Source organism: Harpegnathos saltator, unplaced genomic scaffold (assembly GCF_003227715.2).
Source record: "Harpegnathos saltator strain DR-91 unplaced genomic scaffold, Hsal_v8.6 scaffold682, whole genome shotgun sequence".
Taxonomy (NCBI): domain Eukaryota; kingdom Metazoa; phylum Arthropoda; class Insecta; order Hymenoptera; family Formicidae; genus Harpegnathos; species Harpegnathos saltator.
In genome coordinates, this window is record NW_020230518.1 from 204,310 (window position 1) to 224,553 (window position 20,244).

Below are 20,244 nucleotides of genomic sequence, written 5' to 3' on the forward strand. Positions count from 1 at the left end.
AAAATAGAAATAATTAAGAAAATAAAGTACAAGAATTAATGACAGGATATAAAAAAAAAAGATTGTGTTCTTGACAAGTGATAGATCACGAACCAGACGAAAAACTATTATGAAATTATAGTATTACATTCTATCATATACAGATTTATATAAAGACCAGTTGTTCCCTCAGTATTATATTATTTCCATTGTGCCTATCGTATAAAATTTTTTCATCTCAGAATTTTTGTACATTCGTGCTTTACGATTGTTTTCATCGCGATATAAATGTCTTATTTCCGCACAGTTTTCAAATTAAAGAAGCAGAAAAAGGAAGTTGTCATAGAAAACCACCAACTTTATCTTCCTCCTTAAACTGCCGCAATTCAACTGCCCGCGAGAACTGATCATGCGACTAAAGAATGATTAATAATGCAAGAGCTCTACACAACCGATGATAACTTGTTCTCCTTCCATTGGACTAACTTTTCCCCAAATGTAAAAAATATCCACATACTCCATATTTCTCACGCTTACCATAAAGTTCTCTTAGTGCCGTCCCTTTTTCGCAATGTATCGTTGAGTAAAAAAGTTTACATATACGTGATCACAACTATAAATGAATGTTGTGATGCTAAAGAGAAAAAGAACACGAACTAATAAAAGCGATGGACTTTCTGCGACCATTATACATTTTCATGATCATAATTTATTTACTCACCACTTTGCCTAACAAAGTACATCAACAAGATGAGAATGCATGCTCTTGCACGTCACACACATTTTGGTTCTCACAATATGTACGATAATGCAATAGAACTTTTGCGTTTGGAGAATTATGTCTTAGATATGCTTCGTACAAGTCAGATCGTCCTTCATGGATGATAAGAGACAGTACTCCTTTGGCCTTGGACATGGAACATTCAACCGGATACAATGGTGACACTTTCGGCTATCAATCCACAGTTTTTAATTTACGTCGATTACCTTCCAATTTAAAATTACTATGTTATATTTTATGTTTCATTTATTTCTTCTTCGATTGATCTGAAATGCACGTTTGTATAATTTCATGTATGAATTTTATCAATATAACTCGTTCGATGGAATTAAGCACAATAGGAATTAATGGCTAATTGTTTCATGCCCATATCACAGAAATTATTATAGAGACATCTCTTTTACAGATAAAGTGATTTTCTATTATTTTATTATTTTTAATTGGTAAAATATGGCATTTATGTTCGTGTGATCCATTTTCCTTTATTTCGATATGAATAACATATTTTCATATTTATATTGAAACTGTACATTTAAGATTATCGTTAGAGAATATTGTTAAAGAATAAAACGAGATTCAAGTGAAAGTTTTTGATGATAGATTTGGAGTGGGCGATTGGTCTAAATCGGCTCATGTTGAAAATCATCGGATTGTGGCCACCGGACAATCGAGATCCTCATGAGACCATAAAATCGAAATTTCGGCTATTGTGCAGCATTATCATAATGCTTTTCATACTGACAATACCAACTTTTGCATCGCTAATAAAAATATGGGGCAACATGATGCTAATGATAGATAATTTGATATACAGTCTAACCCTGCTCATTGCTCTATACAAAGTTTTTATTATAAGGTACAAACAAAAAGGTACATTTAACAGAATTTAATATACTCCGAGTATTTTGCTTAACCTTTCGCTCAATTATTCGAACTCTCGAAAGTATCATTGAAAACATTAATTATTGCACATTAAAGATTTAGCGCCTCTAATTGATATGATCGCGACAGACTGGATGAAACCAAAGATAAAAGAGGAGAGGAACGTTATGCTAAGGCTTGCAAAGATCAGTCGTATAATCGCTATATGTGGATGTCTCCTGCCATTCATTCCAATGATAGTTTGTTTCACTCTTATATATTTTGAACTGACTCTCAGACACGTGACGAATCTGACAGACTCTGGTAAACCTTTGATGGTACAAACATATTATTTACACAACGTTTCCAAAAGCCCGCAGTTCGAATTGACGGTTGTGGCCCAAGGAGTTGCTTTGTTCATAACATGTGTCTCCTATTATGCAATCGACCATTTTCTCGGGCTATTAGTCTTGCACATATATGGCCAGATGGAGAACCTGCATATCCGATTGACACATATGGAACGATATACAAACTTTGATTCAGTTTTTAAATACAATGTCCAGGATCACATCCGCTTAATCAGGTACACAAAATCATCAAGGCTATATGTATAATTGGAAATTGTGTAAACAATGGCAAACTTTCGTATAGTGTAAAATTACAATGTATTTTAAGAGTTAATAATTATTATAGATCCATCGAAATCATCAACGATTCATTCTATTTGTTGCTACTTGGCATGATATTACATTTCAGCATAATATTCTGCCTACTAGGATTCCTCATAGTTGACGTGAGTAGAAAATACTTATGTACAATAGTACACGATTAACCAGATACTTACACAAACAATTATCAGCAGTTATCTACAATTATCTTACTAAATGGTTATCAATAAATCATTAAATTCACTTCTGGGTAATTTACAGTATTGTAAGCAATTTGCATGGTACATGTCGTTATTAAATAATTTTGTTGACAATTTTTTTCCAGCATCATACATATTTTATGTAACGTGAGTTTCAGACACAGTATAGAGTTAGAGTCTACACAATGAACCCATTTACTCGTTACAAATTGTTATTATCGAAACGACATCTCGTAACCAATCACTTGACTCGACCAGTACAATTTGTAATTGTGACCTTAGTAATTGTGAATTTAGATTCTTAATGACGAGGGCCAATTGTCACTTATGCAATTAGTTTGGTTTGCTGCAATGACAATATTCGTTATGTTGCACATGTGCCTTTATTTGCTGGTGGCAATATTCGTTATGTTGCACATGTGCTGTAGTGCGAAATTCTGTACCAAGTAAGTGCAACCGTAAGAAAGTACCCGTTAATACTTGCTTTAACGCTAATGCAAATTCGTCTTATATGATTAAATATAAATTTCTTAACATCTTACAAGTGAGTAAAATTGTCAGATAATTCCCTTTGATTGCTTTAACAATGCAGATGGCAATTTATCCATGGCAGATTATCAAATGTTACTTTACGTATAATGTTAAGTATTCAATCATTATCATGATATTATCAAAAACCGACAGTATTTATATACACCTGGCTTAAATTTGTCGTGAAGAAAATATTATATATTAGTAGTCTTCATATATAAAAGCTATTATATTTCCCCAGTGTGAAAAGATTTATCGTGCTACATACGAATATACGTGGTACACTTTAGATCCAAAAGTAGCGAGGAACTTAATTTTTATCTTGCTGCGTGCAAACAAACCACTGTACATCATGGCTGGAAAAACATTTCCCATGACGATGGCAACGTTCTGCAACGTAAATTATGACAGAGTTAAGTTATAAGTTAAATTAAAAGAGAGTTATAAGAAACAAAACTGATGCGTTTTATTATGTTTTACATATCAAGAGGCATGGTAGTGTCTATATTACGCAAAACTGCGAGTTGAAACGAGATGAGATATTCATATCTCAGCAATGGCTAAACCGATCGAGGTTTTTTCAGTCCCAATCGATTCGGCCTTAAAAAATAGGAAGAAAAGTGTCCTAGTATTTTTTATGTCTCTCTTTCTCTCATATGGAATACTTGGAATTATTTTCTTAATAAATTCAATAATCAATTCCCTTTTGTGCTAAAAAGTATCATCACTTAAAAGGACAAATCAATACTACAATGAAATTATAACTATTGCCAAACGCGTACCATAATTTTATTCACGCACATAATGTTACATATGTATTTATGTCATTTAAAAATTGTTGCATTAAAAAATGTTGCAGTTGTTGAAAACATCAGCAGGTTACATATCTGTCTTGCTCGCCAATCAAGATTAATAGCGATGTTAAAAATTATATGTTCAAACTTAAACAATCTTTTAGTAAGATTAATTATCAATTAATTATCAATTTAATAAATTAATTAACAATCAATAGAATATGACTATTGAATTGCACACGCATACACGTATTTTTCGATAAAACATACACATGTATTTATTACTAATTTATTGTAAAAATAAAGAAATTAAAAAAAATAAAGAATCGGAGAAACTAACCTGGATATTAAAAAGTTTAAACTTTTGATAAAGTTACGAACATAAAATCAAACTACGATAAAGCTACGACATTACATTCTTTTTCGTGTAGATTTATACCAAAATGTCTCTCTCTCTCTCTCTCTCTCTCTCTCTCTCTCTCTCTCTCTCTCTCTTTCTCTCCCCCCTGTCTCTCACATTCCATCGATTTTATCCTTTTTCCATTGTGCCTGTCATATAAAAGATCCATCTGGAGCTATTTGATTTGGCCATGGTTTACAATTATTTTTATTTCAATATAAGTGTGTCCTGTTTCCCCATATTTTCCAAGTTATAGAAACAGGAAAACGGAATCGTCCGGGAGGACCACCGAGTAGTTTATCCTTCTCGTTATGTTGCCGCACTTCGACTACTCCCTGGAACTCACGCATCTAAAGAATCATTAATAATGCAAGGGCTCTACATAACCGTAGGTAACAACTCCTTCTTCTTTCACTGGACTAACTTTCCTCAGTTGTAAAAAATATCAACGATCTCCACACGTTTGTCACAAAGTTTTCTCCCGGCTCTTTCACGTAATGTCGTCGAAAAAGTTTACATATGTCTGATCGCAACCACATATGAACATGTGATACAAAAGAGAAAAAGAACGAATTAATAAAAAAGATGAAGCTTCTATGGCCATTATATTTTCACAGTTATAATTTATTTACTCACCCCTTTATCCAAGAGAGAACGCCAACAAGATGATAATACATCTTCTTGCTTGTCACGCACATTTTGCTTTCTGCAATATACACGACAATGCAATTTGCATTTGGAGACTTTCAAGAGCGTCTTGAGCATTGTATTAATGCCTCATACAAGTCGGATCGCTCTTCTAGATGATAAGAGACAGTGCTCATTTGTTCCTGGACATGGAATGTTCGAACGGATATAACGGTGCCACTTTTTCGACTGTCACTTCACAGTTTTTTTTTTATTACATTAAATACCTTCCAATTTGAAATTATTATGTTATATTTTATGTTTTATTTATTTTTTCTCCTATTGATATTAAAATACTCGTTTGTGAATCCGCGTATGAATTTTATCAATTCGATGGAATTGAGCCCTGCAGAAATTAATGGCTAATTGATTCCTGCGATATTTCGAAAATTATTATAGAAACATACTTAGTCAAATTTGTGACACGAAATAATTTTTTATTATTTCATTATTTTAATTGAAAAAATTTAATGGTTACGTTCATGATTTAATAATTACGCGTTCCTATTTTCCATTATTCCAATATGAATAATATATTTTGACTTTTATATTCAAACTGTATATTTAAAATTATATTTAAATAAAATGTGTGACTCAAGTGAAAACTTTTAATGATACGTAGATTTAGAATGGGCGATTGGTCTAAATCGTCTTATGTTGAAAATCATCGGTTTGTGGCCACCGGACAGTCGAGACCCTCATGAAACCATAAAATCGAAAATACGGTTACTGTGCAGCGTTGTCATCTTACTTTTCGTACTGGCAATACCAATTTTCTTATCATTGATAAAAGTGTGGGGAGATATGATTCTAATGGTAGATAATTTGATATACAATCTACCCGTGTCGATTGCTCTATTCAAAATTTACATTATATGGTACAAACAAGAAGGTATATTTAACAGAATAGTATGCTCAGAGAATTTAGCTTAAACTTTCACTTAATTAGCAGAACTTGCAAGAATACCTAGGTATCAAAATATTAACATATTAATATTAACATACTGTACATTAAAGCTTTAATGCCTTTGATTGATATGATCGCGAGAGACTGGATGAAACCAAAGATAAAAGAGGAGCGAAACGTTATGCTAAGGCTCGCAAGGATCAGTCGTATGATCGCTATTAGTGGATGGCTCGTGCCATTCTTTCTAGCGATAATTAGTTTCGTCCTTACATGTTTTGGAATAACTACCAGATCCGTGACGAATCTGACGGACCCTGGAAAACCCTTAATGGTACAAGCATATTATTTACACAACATCTCCAAGAGTCCGCAGTTCGAATTGATACTTCTGGCCCAAGGAATTGCTCTTTTTATCACGGGTATCTCTTATTATGCAATCGACCACTTTTTTGGATTATTAGTCTTGCATGTACATGGTCAAATGGAGAACCTGCACATCCGATTGGTACATATGGAACGATATACAAACTTTGATGCAGTTTTAAAATACAATATCCAGGACCACATCCGCTTAATCAGGTATTTAAAATAAATTATCAAAGCTGTATATCTAATTGTGTGAAATTGTGTGAATAATTGTAAACTTTCATTTACAATATATTTTGTAAATGTAAGATTATATTGTACCTTAAGAGTCAGTAAATGTTGCAGATCCATTGAAATGATCGATAATTCATTCCATTTATTGCTGCTTGGCATAATATTATATTTCGGCATAATATTCTGCCTACTAGGATTTTTCATAGTTAACGTAAGTAAAATGATTTCTGTGTAAGAGTACACAATTGACAAGATTCTTACAAACAGTCATCAGCAGTTACCAATAGTTATCTTACTAAACGCTTATCAATAAATGGTTATATTCAGTTGTGCTTAATTTCCAGTACGTGTGAACAATTTGCGCGTTACAGGCCGCTACTTAACAATTTTGTTGACAATTTTGTTCCAGCATAATATATATTTTACATACCGCGAGTTTAAGACGATATAGATTTAGAATCGACAGAAGGGGCTTCTTTACTCGTTACAAGTTGTTTTCTTCGAGACAATAGCTCGTAACGAGTCTTTTGAACCAACATGTACAATTTGCAACTATGACTATCCAGGTTCTTAATGATGACGGTCAATTGTCTGTTATGCAATTAATTTGGTTCGTTGCAGTGACTATATGCGTTTTGTTGCATATGTGCCTTTACTGTGCCGTTGGTGAAATTCTTGTGACACAAGTGAGTGAAATTGTCAGATAATTCCGTTTCGTCGCTTTAATGACAATGCAGATGGCAATGCAAATTCGGCTACTTTTATTAAATATCATTTTTGTAGTATTTCACATATAATGTTGAGTATTCAATCACCATCGTAATATTGTCAAAAATCGACATTATTCATATATCTCGCTTAATTCTCTCGAAAAATAAGTATTATGTCTTAGTCCTCATATGTAAGCTATTCTATTTCTCCAGTGTGAAAAGATTCATAGCGCCACATACGAATACACGTGGTACACTTTAGATCCAAAAGCGGCGAGGAACTTAATTTTTATCATGCTGCGTGCAAGCAAACCGCTTTACATCACGGCTGGAAAGATATTTCCAATGACAATGGCAACGTTTTGCAACGTAAGTTACGCATGATACAAGTAATGCGTTATTGTGTTTCATACATTACTTGGAATTCTTCTTTTAATTGAATTTAATTATTTCCTAGTCATTCTATAATATATCATAGGTTAGAAAATACGTATAATACAAAGAAATACCGCAATGTGTTTATGACGAAATCCGAGCAATTATTATTAATTAATTTCTTTTAGCGTACACGAATAATATTACATCTCCATTTATGTGTCATTAAAAAAATGTTGCAGTTATTGAAAACATCGGCAGGTTATATATCAGTCTTGCTTGCTAATCAAGATTAACGACAATGTTATGAACTCTGAGCTAAAACTTCAACAATCATTTAGTAAACTTAATTATCAATTAATGCAATAAGACAATTACATTACATATATACATATACATATTCTTCAACAAAACGTACATACGTATTCACCACTGATTTATTGTATTGTACAATAACATGTACAATAACATTGTACAATAACAATGAAAAAAATTACGAAAATAGCAAAATTAAAAAACAGGAATTAATGAAGATATTAAAAACTTTAAATTCTTGACAATATATTCTTGCAAACCTAAAAATAAATATTAATACTTCATTTTTACATCTTTGTACTTACTAATTCATATCAAGATGTGTCATGCTATCAGTTTTAGATTGTTTTCATTGCGTCTATCGTACAAAAAATCCACCTGAAGCCATTCATGATTGACAATTTTTTTCTCCTCAATGTAAGCATTCCATCTTTCACATATTCTCCAAGTTAAAGAAGCGGAGAAATTAAATCGTGAAAGACTTCGAAGATCGCCGAGTTTGCCCTCTTCGTTAAGTTGCCGCTCTTCAACTGCCCGAACTGATCATGCGACTAAAGAATCATTAATAATGCAAAGGCTCTACACAACAAATGACAACTTCTTCGTCCGTTGGGCCAACTTTCCTCAGCTGTGAAAATTATCAACAAACACCACACTTCCCATGCTTACCATAAAGTTCTCTCCCGTCTCTTACTCGTAAATAATGATGTTGAAGAAAGGAGTTGACATATGCGTGATCGCAACCATATATGAATGTGTGCTGCTAAAGAAAAAAAAACACGAACTAATAAAAGCGATAGACTTACGATGACCATTACACGTTCGCACGGTTATAATTTATTTACTCACCCTTTTGTCCAAACGAGCACGTTACGAAGACAATAATATATTTCCATGCTCGTCACGCACATTCTGGTTCCCTCAATATATTCGACGATGCAGTAAAACTTTTGAGAACTACATCGTGGACATGCGTCGTAATAATGCCGCGTACAAGTTCTGCATGGATAATAAGAGTGCTCGTTTTACCGTGAACATGGAAAGTTCAGACGGACATATTGGTGCTCGTTTCGGCTATTAATTCATATTTTCTTTAATTAAATTAATTACTTTCCAAATTACCCTTGAAATTATGTCATATATATTTTACTTTTTATATATATTTTTTCTCTAATTTATCTTATTATCTAAAATGCACGTTTATAATTCCGCATATGAATTTTTTCAATATAACTCGTTCAATGAAAATAAGTACTGCGGCAATTAATGGCTAATTCGTGCAATATTACGAAAATTATTATAGAAACATGTTTAGTCAATTTTCTCAGACGAAGCAATCTCTCATTATTTTATTATTAAGCAATCTTTCATTATTTTATTATCATTAATTGAAAAAAATTTAATAATAACCTCGTCTGACTCATTTTCCGTTATATGTAGAAAAAAAAATATATATATACTGCTCAAAAGAATTATGGCATAGATAATTATCTATTATTTTTTTTCAAATTAAAGGGGAAGATTTAAACTTTATGCGACGACGATGCAAACGTCCCCGAAAAAAAATTGTCCACATCCGTGCATTCCGTTAAACTTTTTACTATACCAAATATGCCCTCAGACGTTAGGGATTACAGGGTCAAGATTACAGGGGTAGGAGTGCATCGCATGCAAAAAATGGAGATACATTCTTAAAGTAGAGACTTCAAGCTTCATTTTGAAAAAAAAATCATTAGTCTACAATAATTTTTCGCGAAGTAATCGCCAGTCAAAGTTGGCCAATTTTCGGCAATAAATTATCTATGCCATAATTCTTTTGAGTAGTGTATATATATATATATAATTATTGTTATAAAGAATAAAATGAAGCTCAAGTGAAAGTTTTTGATGACAGATTTAGAATGGGCGATTGGTTTAAATCGCTTCATGTTGAAAATCATCGGTTTATGGCCGCCGGACAATCGAGACCCTCGTGAGGCCATAAAATCTAGATTTCGATTATTATACAACTTAATCACTCTTCTTTTCGTACTAGCAATACCATCTCTCGCTTCATTAATAAGAGTATGGGGTAATATGATACTAATGATTGATAATTTAATATACAGTCTACCTATATCGATTGCTGTATTCAAAGTCTGCATTTTTTGGTACAAACAAGAAGGTACATGTCGTTTGACAAAATAGCTTGCTCTTGGAATATCGCTTAATGTTTCAGTGAATTAGCAATATTCGCGAAATTATTCACGTAACAAAACACTAACACAGTACTGCATGTCAAAGCTTTAGCGCCTCTAATTGACATGATCGTGAGAGACTGGATAAAACCAAAATTGAAAGAAGAGCGGGACGTCATGCTGAGACTTGCAAAAATAAGTCGGATGATCGCCATGTGTGGATGTCTCATAGTTATTGTTCCAATGGTACTTAGTGTGATTTGTTCATTATTTGGAATAACGAATAGACACTTGACTAATCTGACCGACCCTGGTAAACCCTTGGCGATACAATCGTACTACTTGCACGACGTTTCGAAGAGCCCACAGTTCGAGTTGACGTTACTGGCGCAAGAAATCACTCTGATCACAACGGGTATTTCTTATTACTCGATCGACCACTTTTTGGGCCTTCTGGTCCTGCACGTATGCGGTCAAATGGAGAACCTGCATTTGCGATTGACAAATGTAAGAAAATGTACGGACTTTGATGTAACTTTAAAATACAATGTCCAAGATCACGTCCGCTTGATCAGGTATTCAAGATAAATCATAAATTTTGTACGTTCAAACGGAAATTGTATGGGCAAATTTAAACTTCCATACAATTAAGAGTAAGATTACATCATATGAGGGTCAACTGTTGTAGATCCGTCGAAATTATTGATGATTCGTTCTATATAATGATGCTGATTCTAGTGCTATATTTTGGTATAATATTCTGTCTACAAGGGTTTCTTATAATTAACGTAAGTTGAGAATAATATGTGCAAGATTATACATAAGAGCGATTCATATTGAATGTAACACGATGAGTCTTCGAAGATATAGAATGTAAAGCATCTAACTTGTAATTCTGACGATCTAGGTTCTTAATGACGACGGCCAATTGTCATTTATGCAGTTAGTTTGGTTCATCGCACTGACAACATGCGTTTTGGTGCACATGTGCCTTTATTGTGCCGTTGGTGAATCTCTCGTGACGCAAGTAAGTGAAATTGTAACATAGTATCTTTAACAGCAATGAAAGCAGTGATATTCGTCTGTTTTCATGAGCAAGAGCAATTTTCACAACTTTTTTTAGGACAGTTACAATAATGATTACTTAATTATCATTGTAACGCTGTCGAAAACCGGCATCATTTATTATATATCATCATTTATTATTCATCAAGATAAACATCTTGATTAAATTTATTAAAGGATAGATTCTATATAGGATGGCTCACAACTCAATACGTGGAATCCATGGAGACATAGAGAGCGGATTAAGACATAAAAGTCCTGTACTGCTTTTGTGATATTCGCAATAATTATCTAATTATTACTGACGGAAATCTGATGAATGAGCGCACACCGAGATGAATGATTGAAGAAACATTGCAACCACTCGGCAAGCGCGCAGCCAGTGGTGGGGGGTCGAGTATTTTCGCACACGCGCATTAAGCAAACGCTACGGTAGCCTCAATGCCGTATCTATTTTAGAGTATCGTAAGATCCCCGCCTGAAAGAAAATATGAAATTGTAAAAAGAGAGGAAAGTTTTTATAAAAGTAGCAGGATGCTGCATGAATATTAATAAATATATTATTTTATTTTGTAGCCGAAAAGGCAAATAGCAACGGACAGACGCCGGGTATTTTGCGCAGGTCCCCGTAAGAACTATTATGTTGCTTCTACAACCTTATTGGTTATTGCTTACATCGAGCTTCTACATCATTTCACGCATACGCAGAAAGACTCCTGTTGTGGAAAAATCTTACGAGCCCCCAGCACTGAACACCCAGTCGATTTAGCAACTTGTCAACGTGTGGCGAAGGAAAGGATAACGCGCTGCTATTCGTGTCTTATCTTGCCGTTTCTACGTCTTGCCGCATGTCGACAATAGTTGTTGGATCGACTGAGCCGCGTTAAGCCCGATTTTAAGGCCGATCTTTAAAATCATCTCGGCGCGCGCTCACTCATCAGATTTCTGTCATTAATAACTCGACAATTATCGCGAGTATCGCAAAAAGTATAGAACTATTATGTTTGTCTTAATCCGCTCTATATCTCCACGAATACTTTGTGCTGAGTTATGAAACACCCTGTACATCAGCCCCCGCATATAAGTCACTTTTCTGCAGTGTAAAAAAATTCATCGCGCCACATATGAATATGCGTGGTACAACATAAATCCAAAAGCAGCAAGAAACTTAATACTAATCATGCTGCGTGCAAGTAAACCAATTCATATCACGGCTGGAAAAATATTTCCCATGACGATGGCAACATTTTGCAACGTAAGTTATGCGTGACACGAGTAATGCAGTATTGTGTTTTATGTGTTACTTAAAAAATTCTTATCTTTACAATTAAGTTTCATTAATTTCTGATCATTCTACAAAATACCGTAACTTTATAAATACAAAGCAATTCAACCATAAGTTTATAATAAATCCGCATTGCATGCTAGTACGCGCGAATAATATCATATCTATATTTATATGTCATTAAGAAAAATGTTGCAGTTATTGAAAACATCAGCAAGTTATATATCCGTCTTATTTGCCAATCAAAATTGACAGCAATGTTATAAAATGTAAGTTCAAATTTAGTCAATTATTTAAACAATTTATTATTTATCAATTATTTATTATTTAAATTATTTAGTCAATTATTTAATAGTAATTAATAGATAACGATTAGTCTAATGTTGATAGTTTTGTTAATCATATTTCTCTCGCAATTAATATAATATTGACAATTCAATTGCACACACACATACATACATATTTTAAAACATAACACATGTTTAAATACTATATGGTTGATACTGGTTTGTTATTTACATAAAATAAAATAAAAAAAGAACAACCGGTATTCAGTATATTAAAAATGTGTGAATTATTTTAAAAAATTACGAGCTTAAAAACAGTAAGCTTAGCTTAAAAACAGTAAGCTTAGCTTAAAAACTTAGCTTAAAAACAGTAAGCAGTAAGAGTCATTGATAGTGTCGAAATATTCCATATATCCGATGGTGACTTTTACTTTCCTTGATTTAACTCTATAATGTCGTAAAAAAATTGTAAAGAAATTTGTAATCAAAATTTCTCTCTCTTGAAATTCAAATTCAAAGTCGCCATTTAGTTTTTTATGATCAATATAATGGCTGATAACATTTTTTAATTGATGCGTACTGCATTTGTGAAATTAGAGTTGATTAACATCTAAAATTGGAAATTTAGTCGCGAGATAATTTATTTTGATTTAAGAGAATATCATATGAATTATATCCTGTGTTAACGTTCTTCTATTACAAACACAAATACGCTTCCATCATTCAACCCATTCAATCTTCGCTTTTTAAAAAATTTAGAGAAGTATGCATCGAAAATGTGTCACTTAAAAGTTGTAGTCGATTAAAAATTGCGACCATTAAATTGCGACCATTAATTCATATTATGTTTCTCCTGTCTGTTCAGATTTTTGGAAGAGCTATCAAGGCTTAAAAAGACACTGCAAATGTTTTAATAATTTCCAACAAATCGATAAATTAGTCTTAAGACAATTTTATATAAATATATTTCAAGATATTCTAGCCAGATATCTACCAAATTTTCTTAATTATATTCATTGCGTAAACACACTAAACTGCTTATTTATTTATATTTTATTCCATTTATCACAAATGTGTCTGTCTTTCGTTACCGTCCAAATAAAAGACTTCGAAGTTGAATACTATTGAAAATGAACACTACTGCTAAACCGGCACCAATACCGTCCGCTTCGTTGCATAGTTACACCTCGACTGCTCGTTGATGATGATCCCGCGGCTAAAAATCATTAATAATGTACCGTCCAAATGCCTGTCTAATGGCAATTCTTTTTGCCAATGGCCAAACTTTAACAACGAGGTAAAATATGTCGACAACCTGCAACTGTTCCACACTTGTAAAATTTTCAGCGACCCGACTCACTTCGCATTATCCTTACCGAATTGCACCGCGTTCATGCTAACCCTTTATACACGAATCGCATCGTAGTAAAAAACGAGAAAAACACGAGAGAACAACGATAACAAGCGTAGTGTTCTACCAGTTGATGGACACGCTCTGCTCGTTTTATGCGCCCTCGCAATCGTAATTTATTCAGTCGTCTCTTTCGCGCCAGTTGAGCACGTTGGCAAAACGATATTCAAGGGATGATAATACACCGTGTTCGTCCCCGCGCTCGTCGTTCTGGCTGCTGAAATATTCACGACGGTGCAGCCGAACTCGTTCTGCGTTTCGACAATTCCGATTGAGACATGCGCAACAATGATCCGTCAAAGGAGGGGGTGATTTTTCGCCGACGATGGGAGACAGTGCCCTTTCAATCTTTGATATGGATCGTTCAGAAGGATATAATGGTGCACTTCTTTGCTATCAGCTAATTATTTCCAAAAAATAGACAGTTTTTCATAATTGTATAAGAATTTCAGTAATATGTTTATATCGTAGCACTCACACGTAACTATAGGTACTTCGATTAATATTTCCACGAAATTCCGTCGCGTGAAGTTAAATTATGTAAAGTAACATTTTCATGCTACAAGACGAGAAGATTACGTACAAGTGTTTCTAAAGTGCTCCAATTTGTACACTTATTTGCACAACAACAATTTTCACACTTTTTTGCCGATAACATTAGGAGAATATTAAATGTTCACAATTGTGGCATCTATTAAGTGAACCCAACATAAAAAGTCGAAATGGAAGCTATATCAGTATTGAGTGTTAATTAATGCTAGAGAGTTATACCAGAATTGAGTGTTAACTTGGTGTTGTAACCACTTTAATGCTCGAGCAGTTTAGCATGAATTCGTTTGAAAGTGAGGATGTTGTTTTACGTTTATCATTCCCATTTAAGAAACTAAATAAATCAATAAGTAGATACATCAAAATGAAGTGATTTTTAAGTGCTTACAAGTGCAACAAACACAATTGAGATTTTATCTTGAAAGATACGAATAGACAACAAAGACTTATACCCACATTTAAAATAAAATTACATTAATTACTAAAATTAATTAAAATTAATTAAAATTACATCAGATTAAAAATAAACTACCATGTAGAAATAACACGTCCAGTCACTTCTTGTCTTGAAATATTCCTTGATTTAGATACTCGCAAAACATGTAAAATCAAATTTTGGGATAAATGTGATCAGAGAACCACCACTAAAGTATTCTACCTATTCAGCCTTGATGTGTTTTTATCCAATAAATAAGGATATAATAAAGATACTTAGATTTTTTCTTAATTTTTTTTTACAGTAGTGATGTCAAAAATTTTTCATATATTGTACTTCAACTCCTGTCACAATTGATTATCCCACAAGTAATGGCTTGCAATTGTGATTGCATTGGACATATTCCTAACTTTATCGGAAAAAAATGTATAAAAATAACCATTGTGCAGAAAAATGTAAAAACTATGAAATCTAGATTTAGAATGGGCGATTGGTTTGAACCGCTACGTGTTGAAAATTATTGGCTTGTGGCCACCCGACAGCAACGATACACATGAATGCTTATCTTCGAGATTTCGACGGTTATTCAATATCATTATGCTAATTTTTGTACTTACGATACCGTCCTTGATGTCATTGATTAGAGTACTGAGAATACGGGGTGACATGTTACTGATAATAGACAATTTGCAATACACCTTACCCCTACTAATAACAATATTGAAAGTGTCCATCATGTGGGGCAAGAAAAAAGGTATAAATTACTCAAGAAGTTACTCTTTTCGGCTCTTGCTTCAGCGTTTATTAAAACGACATACATACAGGGTGAGGCAATAATTGGTAGCACTTTAAGTAAATATGCGTATTAAGAGACTAGTTTTCATGACTGACCTTCTTCCCCAGTATTTCCATAATGACTAAAGAAATTAATTTATATTAAAAGGATCATTATATATTATATAATCCCATTTAAAAAAAAATAATGTGACCTTTAGATCTTCGAAGCCACTTAAAAAAATAGCCCTCTGCTCTAAATAAAAAAAAAAGAGAACACTATTGCCATAAGACTTCTGTACGCGTAATTTCTAGTTCTGTCTAATTTCATTAGATAAATTCCCCTCTTACTATCATTTTGAAGGTATAAGATGTATAATTCTTGCCTCACCTTATACACGAATGCGAATTTGAAATACTGACACGTTACTGTTCCTTATAGCCTTAATGCCGCTAATCGACATGATCACGAGAGACTGGATAAAAACGAAGATAGATACAGAGCGAAACGTTATGCTGCGGCAAGCCAGAATCAGTCGCTCATTCTCCATGTGCGGTGGGCTCATGATACTCTCAACATTGATATTTGGCCTTATTCTGCCGTGTTTCGGTCTAACACTCAGGCACGTGACGAACCTGACCGATCCTGGGAAACCATTGCCGATACAATCGTACTACTTACATGACGTTTCCAAAAGTCCCCAGTTTGAGCTGACACTTCTGATACAAGGAGTCGGGCTAACCCTATCGGGTCTCACTTACACCGGGGTGGACACCTTCCTTGGACTGTTGATCTTGCACATATGTGGCCAGATGGAGAATCTGCATATGCGATTAACAAATTTGGGAAAGGACACGAATTACAAAGCGGCGGTGAAGAAAAATGTTAACGATCACGTCCGACTGATCAGGTTATCAAGTTAGATTCCTAAACATAAACTGGGTTCAAGTGCGCTTGAACTTGCAATGAATACGAAATATGGAATTGTATTATTTTCTGAGAACATTGTTATTACAGATCCATCCAAATAATTGATAAAACTTTTCATTTAATGCTGCTTGGTCTGTTCTTTTTATTTGGTATACTGTTTTGCCTTCATGGATTTCTAATAATTAATGTGAGTAACAAAGATCCCATGTTACGCGTTTTGGCGAAACATTCGTCTACGGTCCAGGGCCTTCGTTTGCAAATCACGAAATTTTGACAAATTGCCGTATCATCAACATTTCTCATATCGTAATTGTTACATATGGCACTGCAAATTCTGGAACGTCAGCTGCTCATTTTTGACAATCTAGGTTGTTAATCAAGACGGTCATTTATCATATACACAATTGTGTGGGTTCCTCGCCGCAAGTCTATGCGTTTTGTTGCACACATGTCTCTATTGTGCGGCCGGTGAATTTCTCGTGACACAAGTAAGTGTAATAATAATAATATACGTAGTAATGACTTTAACGACAACAATGTACATAGAATCAACCACTCCCCTCCACTGCTCAAAAAATTTTATACTTTTTTCTATAAACGGAGATAGATAATATTATTGTATCCCAATCAGAAAAAAATATTTAAAAAATGTTTTTAAAAATATTAACAAAGCATTTAAAAAACATTTTTAAAACATTAAACATAATTTTAAACGAGTTATTAATGTAAAATAAATATCAAATAAATATTAAATAAACGTTAAATATTTCTTCCTAATCATTATTTTAAATAAAGAATTAATGTAAAATAAATATTAAATAAACGTTAAATAAATATTTTTACGCAATAAATGGAAGAAATGTGAAAAAAATGTAAAATAAAATTTGTAAAACATTAAACAAATATTGTCTGCTGATTGAGATGGTCCTAATATACATTATTTAAATAACTTTTTATAATTTAAATGACTGCTATATAAACGTATTAAGAATTGAATTCTCTTCTTCTCTATGAAATGAACGTCTCAATTAACGTCAGTTTTCCAATTTGTGGCATTTGCGTAACTTAACACGCATATCATTAATTTACTAATTAATTTTTACAATGGGGTTCATTAGTTGCGTTCACCTTATGACTAAATCAATTTTTCGATAATCGGTCGCAATTAATAATGTGCATAAATCGTGTTTCCACAGTCTGAGAAAGTACATGGAGCCACATATAAATCCGTCTGGTATACTATCGAGCCGCAGATGGCAAGGGACTTGGCATTAATCATGCTACGTGCAAATAAGCCACTCTACATCACAGCAGGGAAAACGTTTCCTTTGACAATGGCTACGTTTTGCAACGTAAGTTAAGCAATAGTACATTGTTATGCTTCCTATATTGTTTTGAAAATTTCTTTTTAACGTTTATTTAATATTTATTTGATATTTATTTTACATTAATAACTCGTTTAAAATTATGTTTAATGTTTTAAAAATGTTTTTTAAATGCTTTATTAATATTTTTAAAAACATTTTTTAAATATTTTTTTCTGATTGGGATACAATAATATTATCTATCTCCGTTTATAGAAAAAACTTTCTTTAATCCCTAAATTTGATTGTTTCGATCATTTTATGATATGTTATAACGTAATATATGAACAAATATCTAATTAAAAATGCATACCAAAACACCATTAACCACTTTTCACTCATCACTACAATGTTGCAGTTATTGAAAACATCGGCAGGTTATATCTCCGTGTTACTCGCCAATCGAGATTGACGACAACGAAGTTATTCCAAAGTTTAGCCGATACTTTAGTATGACAATATAGTGAAACTAAAATGTAATTTCTTCACATATATGTATATATACATATATCATATATTTTGTACATATGTATATATATTGTATATTCAAACGCAGCTATACATACAGGGTGATTCAACTTGCTGTTCTTAAAATAACATGTTCTTCAACGAATTCTAAGACGATTTTTTCTCTCGCAAGATGTTATCTGAAGCTTAGTTTTCATGTTATATAAAGATAAATAGTTTCCCTATTACATTACAAGTCGGGTACAAGAGGTAGGCGGGGACGGCACAACTCACCATCAAACGCAGGCGCTCAGTTAAACGTTTGGAATGCTTGCGTAATCAAATATTTTATCTTCAAATGCTAAAACACTTCGTTTAATTATAATTAATTTAATTTTATATAATTAATTTATTATAATAATTAATGTAAAACATTTTATTCGCTATTATGATCGCATTAACTCTTGCTTGGCATTCACATTAATCCATTCATACTGGACAACATTGCCGTCTACTATTGCATTTTGCTGCGCAATCATATGCATTTGTGAAGAATAGAAACGCGTTGGCTTTGTAGATTTCCGTCACGGCACTCGATAGATGATTATTAATGGAAGTTGAAAAATGATGTGTGCAGTGTTGTTGCGTGCAACGATAAGCACACCGCATTAGGCGCTCAACGTAAGAACCTATGTCTGATGAATGATGAATTGTGCCGGCCCTGCCTCCTGTACCCGATCTGTAATAAGTACTACTTACTTTTATAACTCAAAAACTAAACTTCGAATAACATTCTGCAAGGAAGAAGATCGTCTCAGAATTCGCTCAAGAACATGTCATTTCAAGGACAGCAAGTTGTTCTGCATCATCCTGTATAAAAAGCATGAGATTATTGCATAAACTGAAAAATCAACTTTTTGTTGCAGTTTTTGAGGATGACATCAAAAGATCTCAAGATTAACTGTACCAATCTCAATAGGAATGGTCATGCAATCGAAAGCTCGCACCGATATTACATAAAAAAAATACTGTTTTTATCATGACTTTAGTTTGTGAATATTTTAACCTAAAGTTTGATTAACGTGAAAACTCCAGATTTATAAATTATCAATAATGACGCAACATTTTCATCACATAGTCGTATAGTCACACTAACCTGTCATCGATATAAGAGTTCCTTTGTCTAATTTATACCGTTTGATTTGTGGAAATAATAAAATAAAGTATTAACGTGTCAAAGTAACAAAATAAATAAAATAAAGTAAAAAGTATAAAAAGAGATCGCATGCAATATCACTTGATCAATACATTATTTGTCTATATTAATTACAGTAAAGTCATATGTAAGTCAGAAAATCAAATCGGACTCTTCGTCTGATCCAAGAACAAAGACGTATTTGGGAATGTAAGAAATTTAGTTTATCACAAGGTTGTTTCAAGTTGTAAATTCACTGTCCTTGTCGCAAAAGTGTGCCCGTTTTACACTCACTGTCCGAATTAGACACTTCTGTCGTCACTGGCGGCGTCTCTACCACCCTCCTCGTTGCGCGGCTACATCTCGACTGCCCGCTGAAAACGACCCACACTGCGGTTGAGAATTTGTTAATAATGCAGCGTTCAGATGCCTGTTGAATAGCAATTCTACCTTCCAATGTCTAAGTGTGTTTCAGCAAAACGTAAAAAGTGCCGACAAACTGCCGCCGTTCC

The 20,244-nt window shown here is 33.3% G+C and overlaps 4 protein-coding genes and 1 long non-coding RNA gene across 6 annotated transcripts; 4 read left to right on the forward strand and 1 right to left on the reverse strand.

Moving 5' to 3' along the window:
- Positions 1–40: 40 nt before the first annotated feature.
- Positions 41–2,238, forward strand: LOC105180781 (uncharacterized). Its single transcript, XM_025305238.1, has 3 exons — positions 41–918; positions 1,361–1,630; positions 1,739–2,238. The coding sequence occupies exons 1-3, from the start codon at positions 861–863 to the stop codon at positions 2,236–2,238; spliced, it is 828 nt and encodes a 275-aa protein (XP_025161023.1). The 5' UTR covers positions 41–860.
- A 2,552-nt stretch (positions 2,239–4,790) lies between these two features.
- LOC105185629 (odorant receptor 43a-like) lies at positions 4,791–7,993 on the forward strand. The gene is made up of 7 exons (XM_019842562.2): positions 4,791–5,078; positions 5,527–5,796; positions 5,922–6,390; positions 6,523–6,622; positions 6,978–7,097; positions 7,335–7,490; positions 7,739–7,993. The coding sequence occupies exons 1-7, from the start codon at positions 5,021–5,023 to the stop codon at positions 7,790–7,792; spliced, it is 1,227 nt and encodes a 408-aa protein (XP_019698121.1). The 5' UTR covers positions 4,791–5,020; the 3' UTR covers positions 7,793–7,993.
- Positions 7,994–8,067: 74 nt separating this feature from the next.
- On the reverse strand, positions 8,068–16,515 carry LOC112589985 (uncharacterized). The gene is made up of 3 exons (XR_003113907.1): positions 16,478–16,515; positions 8,661–8,810; positions 8,068–8,574 (listed from the first exon to the last, which is right to left on the reverse strand). It is a non-coding gene; the product is annotated as an uncharacterized LOC112589985 (long non-coding RNA).
- Positions 9,663–16,275, forward strand: LOC105185631 (odorant receptor 43a). 2 transcript variants are annotated; one of them, XM_019842556.1, is made up of 7 exons: positions 9,663–9,975; positions 10,095–10,563; positions 10,677–10,776; positions 10,896–11,015; positions 12,153–12,308; positions 12,537–12,607; positions 16,238–16,275. In XM_019842556.1, the coding sequence occupies exons 1-6, from the start codon at positions 9,699–9,701 to the stop codon at positions 12,588–12,590; spliced, it is 1,176 nt and encodes a 391-aa protein (XP_019698115.1). In that variant the 5' UTR covers positions 9,663–9,698; the 3' UTR covers positions 12,591–12,607; positions 16,238–16,275. The 2 variants fall into 2 exon arrangements, with proteins under 2 accessions (XP_019698115.1, XP_019698116.1); XM_019842557.2 differs by lacking the exon at positions 16,238–16,275 and adding an exon at positions 13,491–13,676.
- On the forward strand, positions 15,995–19,765 carry LOC112588029 (odorant receptor 4-like). Its single transcript, XM_025305224.1, has 6 exons — positions 15,995–16,706; positions 16,814–16,913; positions 17,095–17,214; positions 17,923–18,078; positions 18,449–18,566; positions 19,464–19,765. Exons 1-5 carry the CDS (start codon positions 16,243–16,245, stop codon positions 18,500–18,502), a joined length of 894 nt encoding a protein of 297 aa, XP_025161009.1. The 5' UTR covers positions 15,995–16,242; the 3' UTR covers positions 18,503–18,566; positions 19,464–19,765.
- Positions 19,766–20,244: the final 479 nt, after the last annotated feature.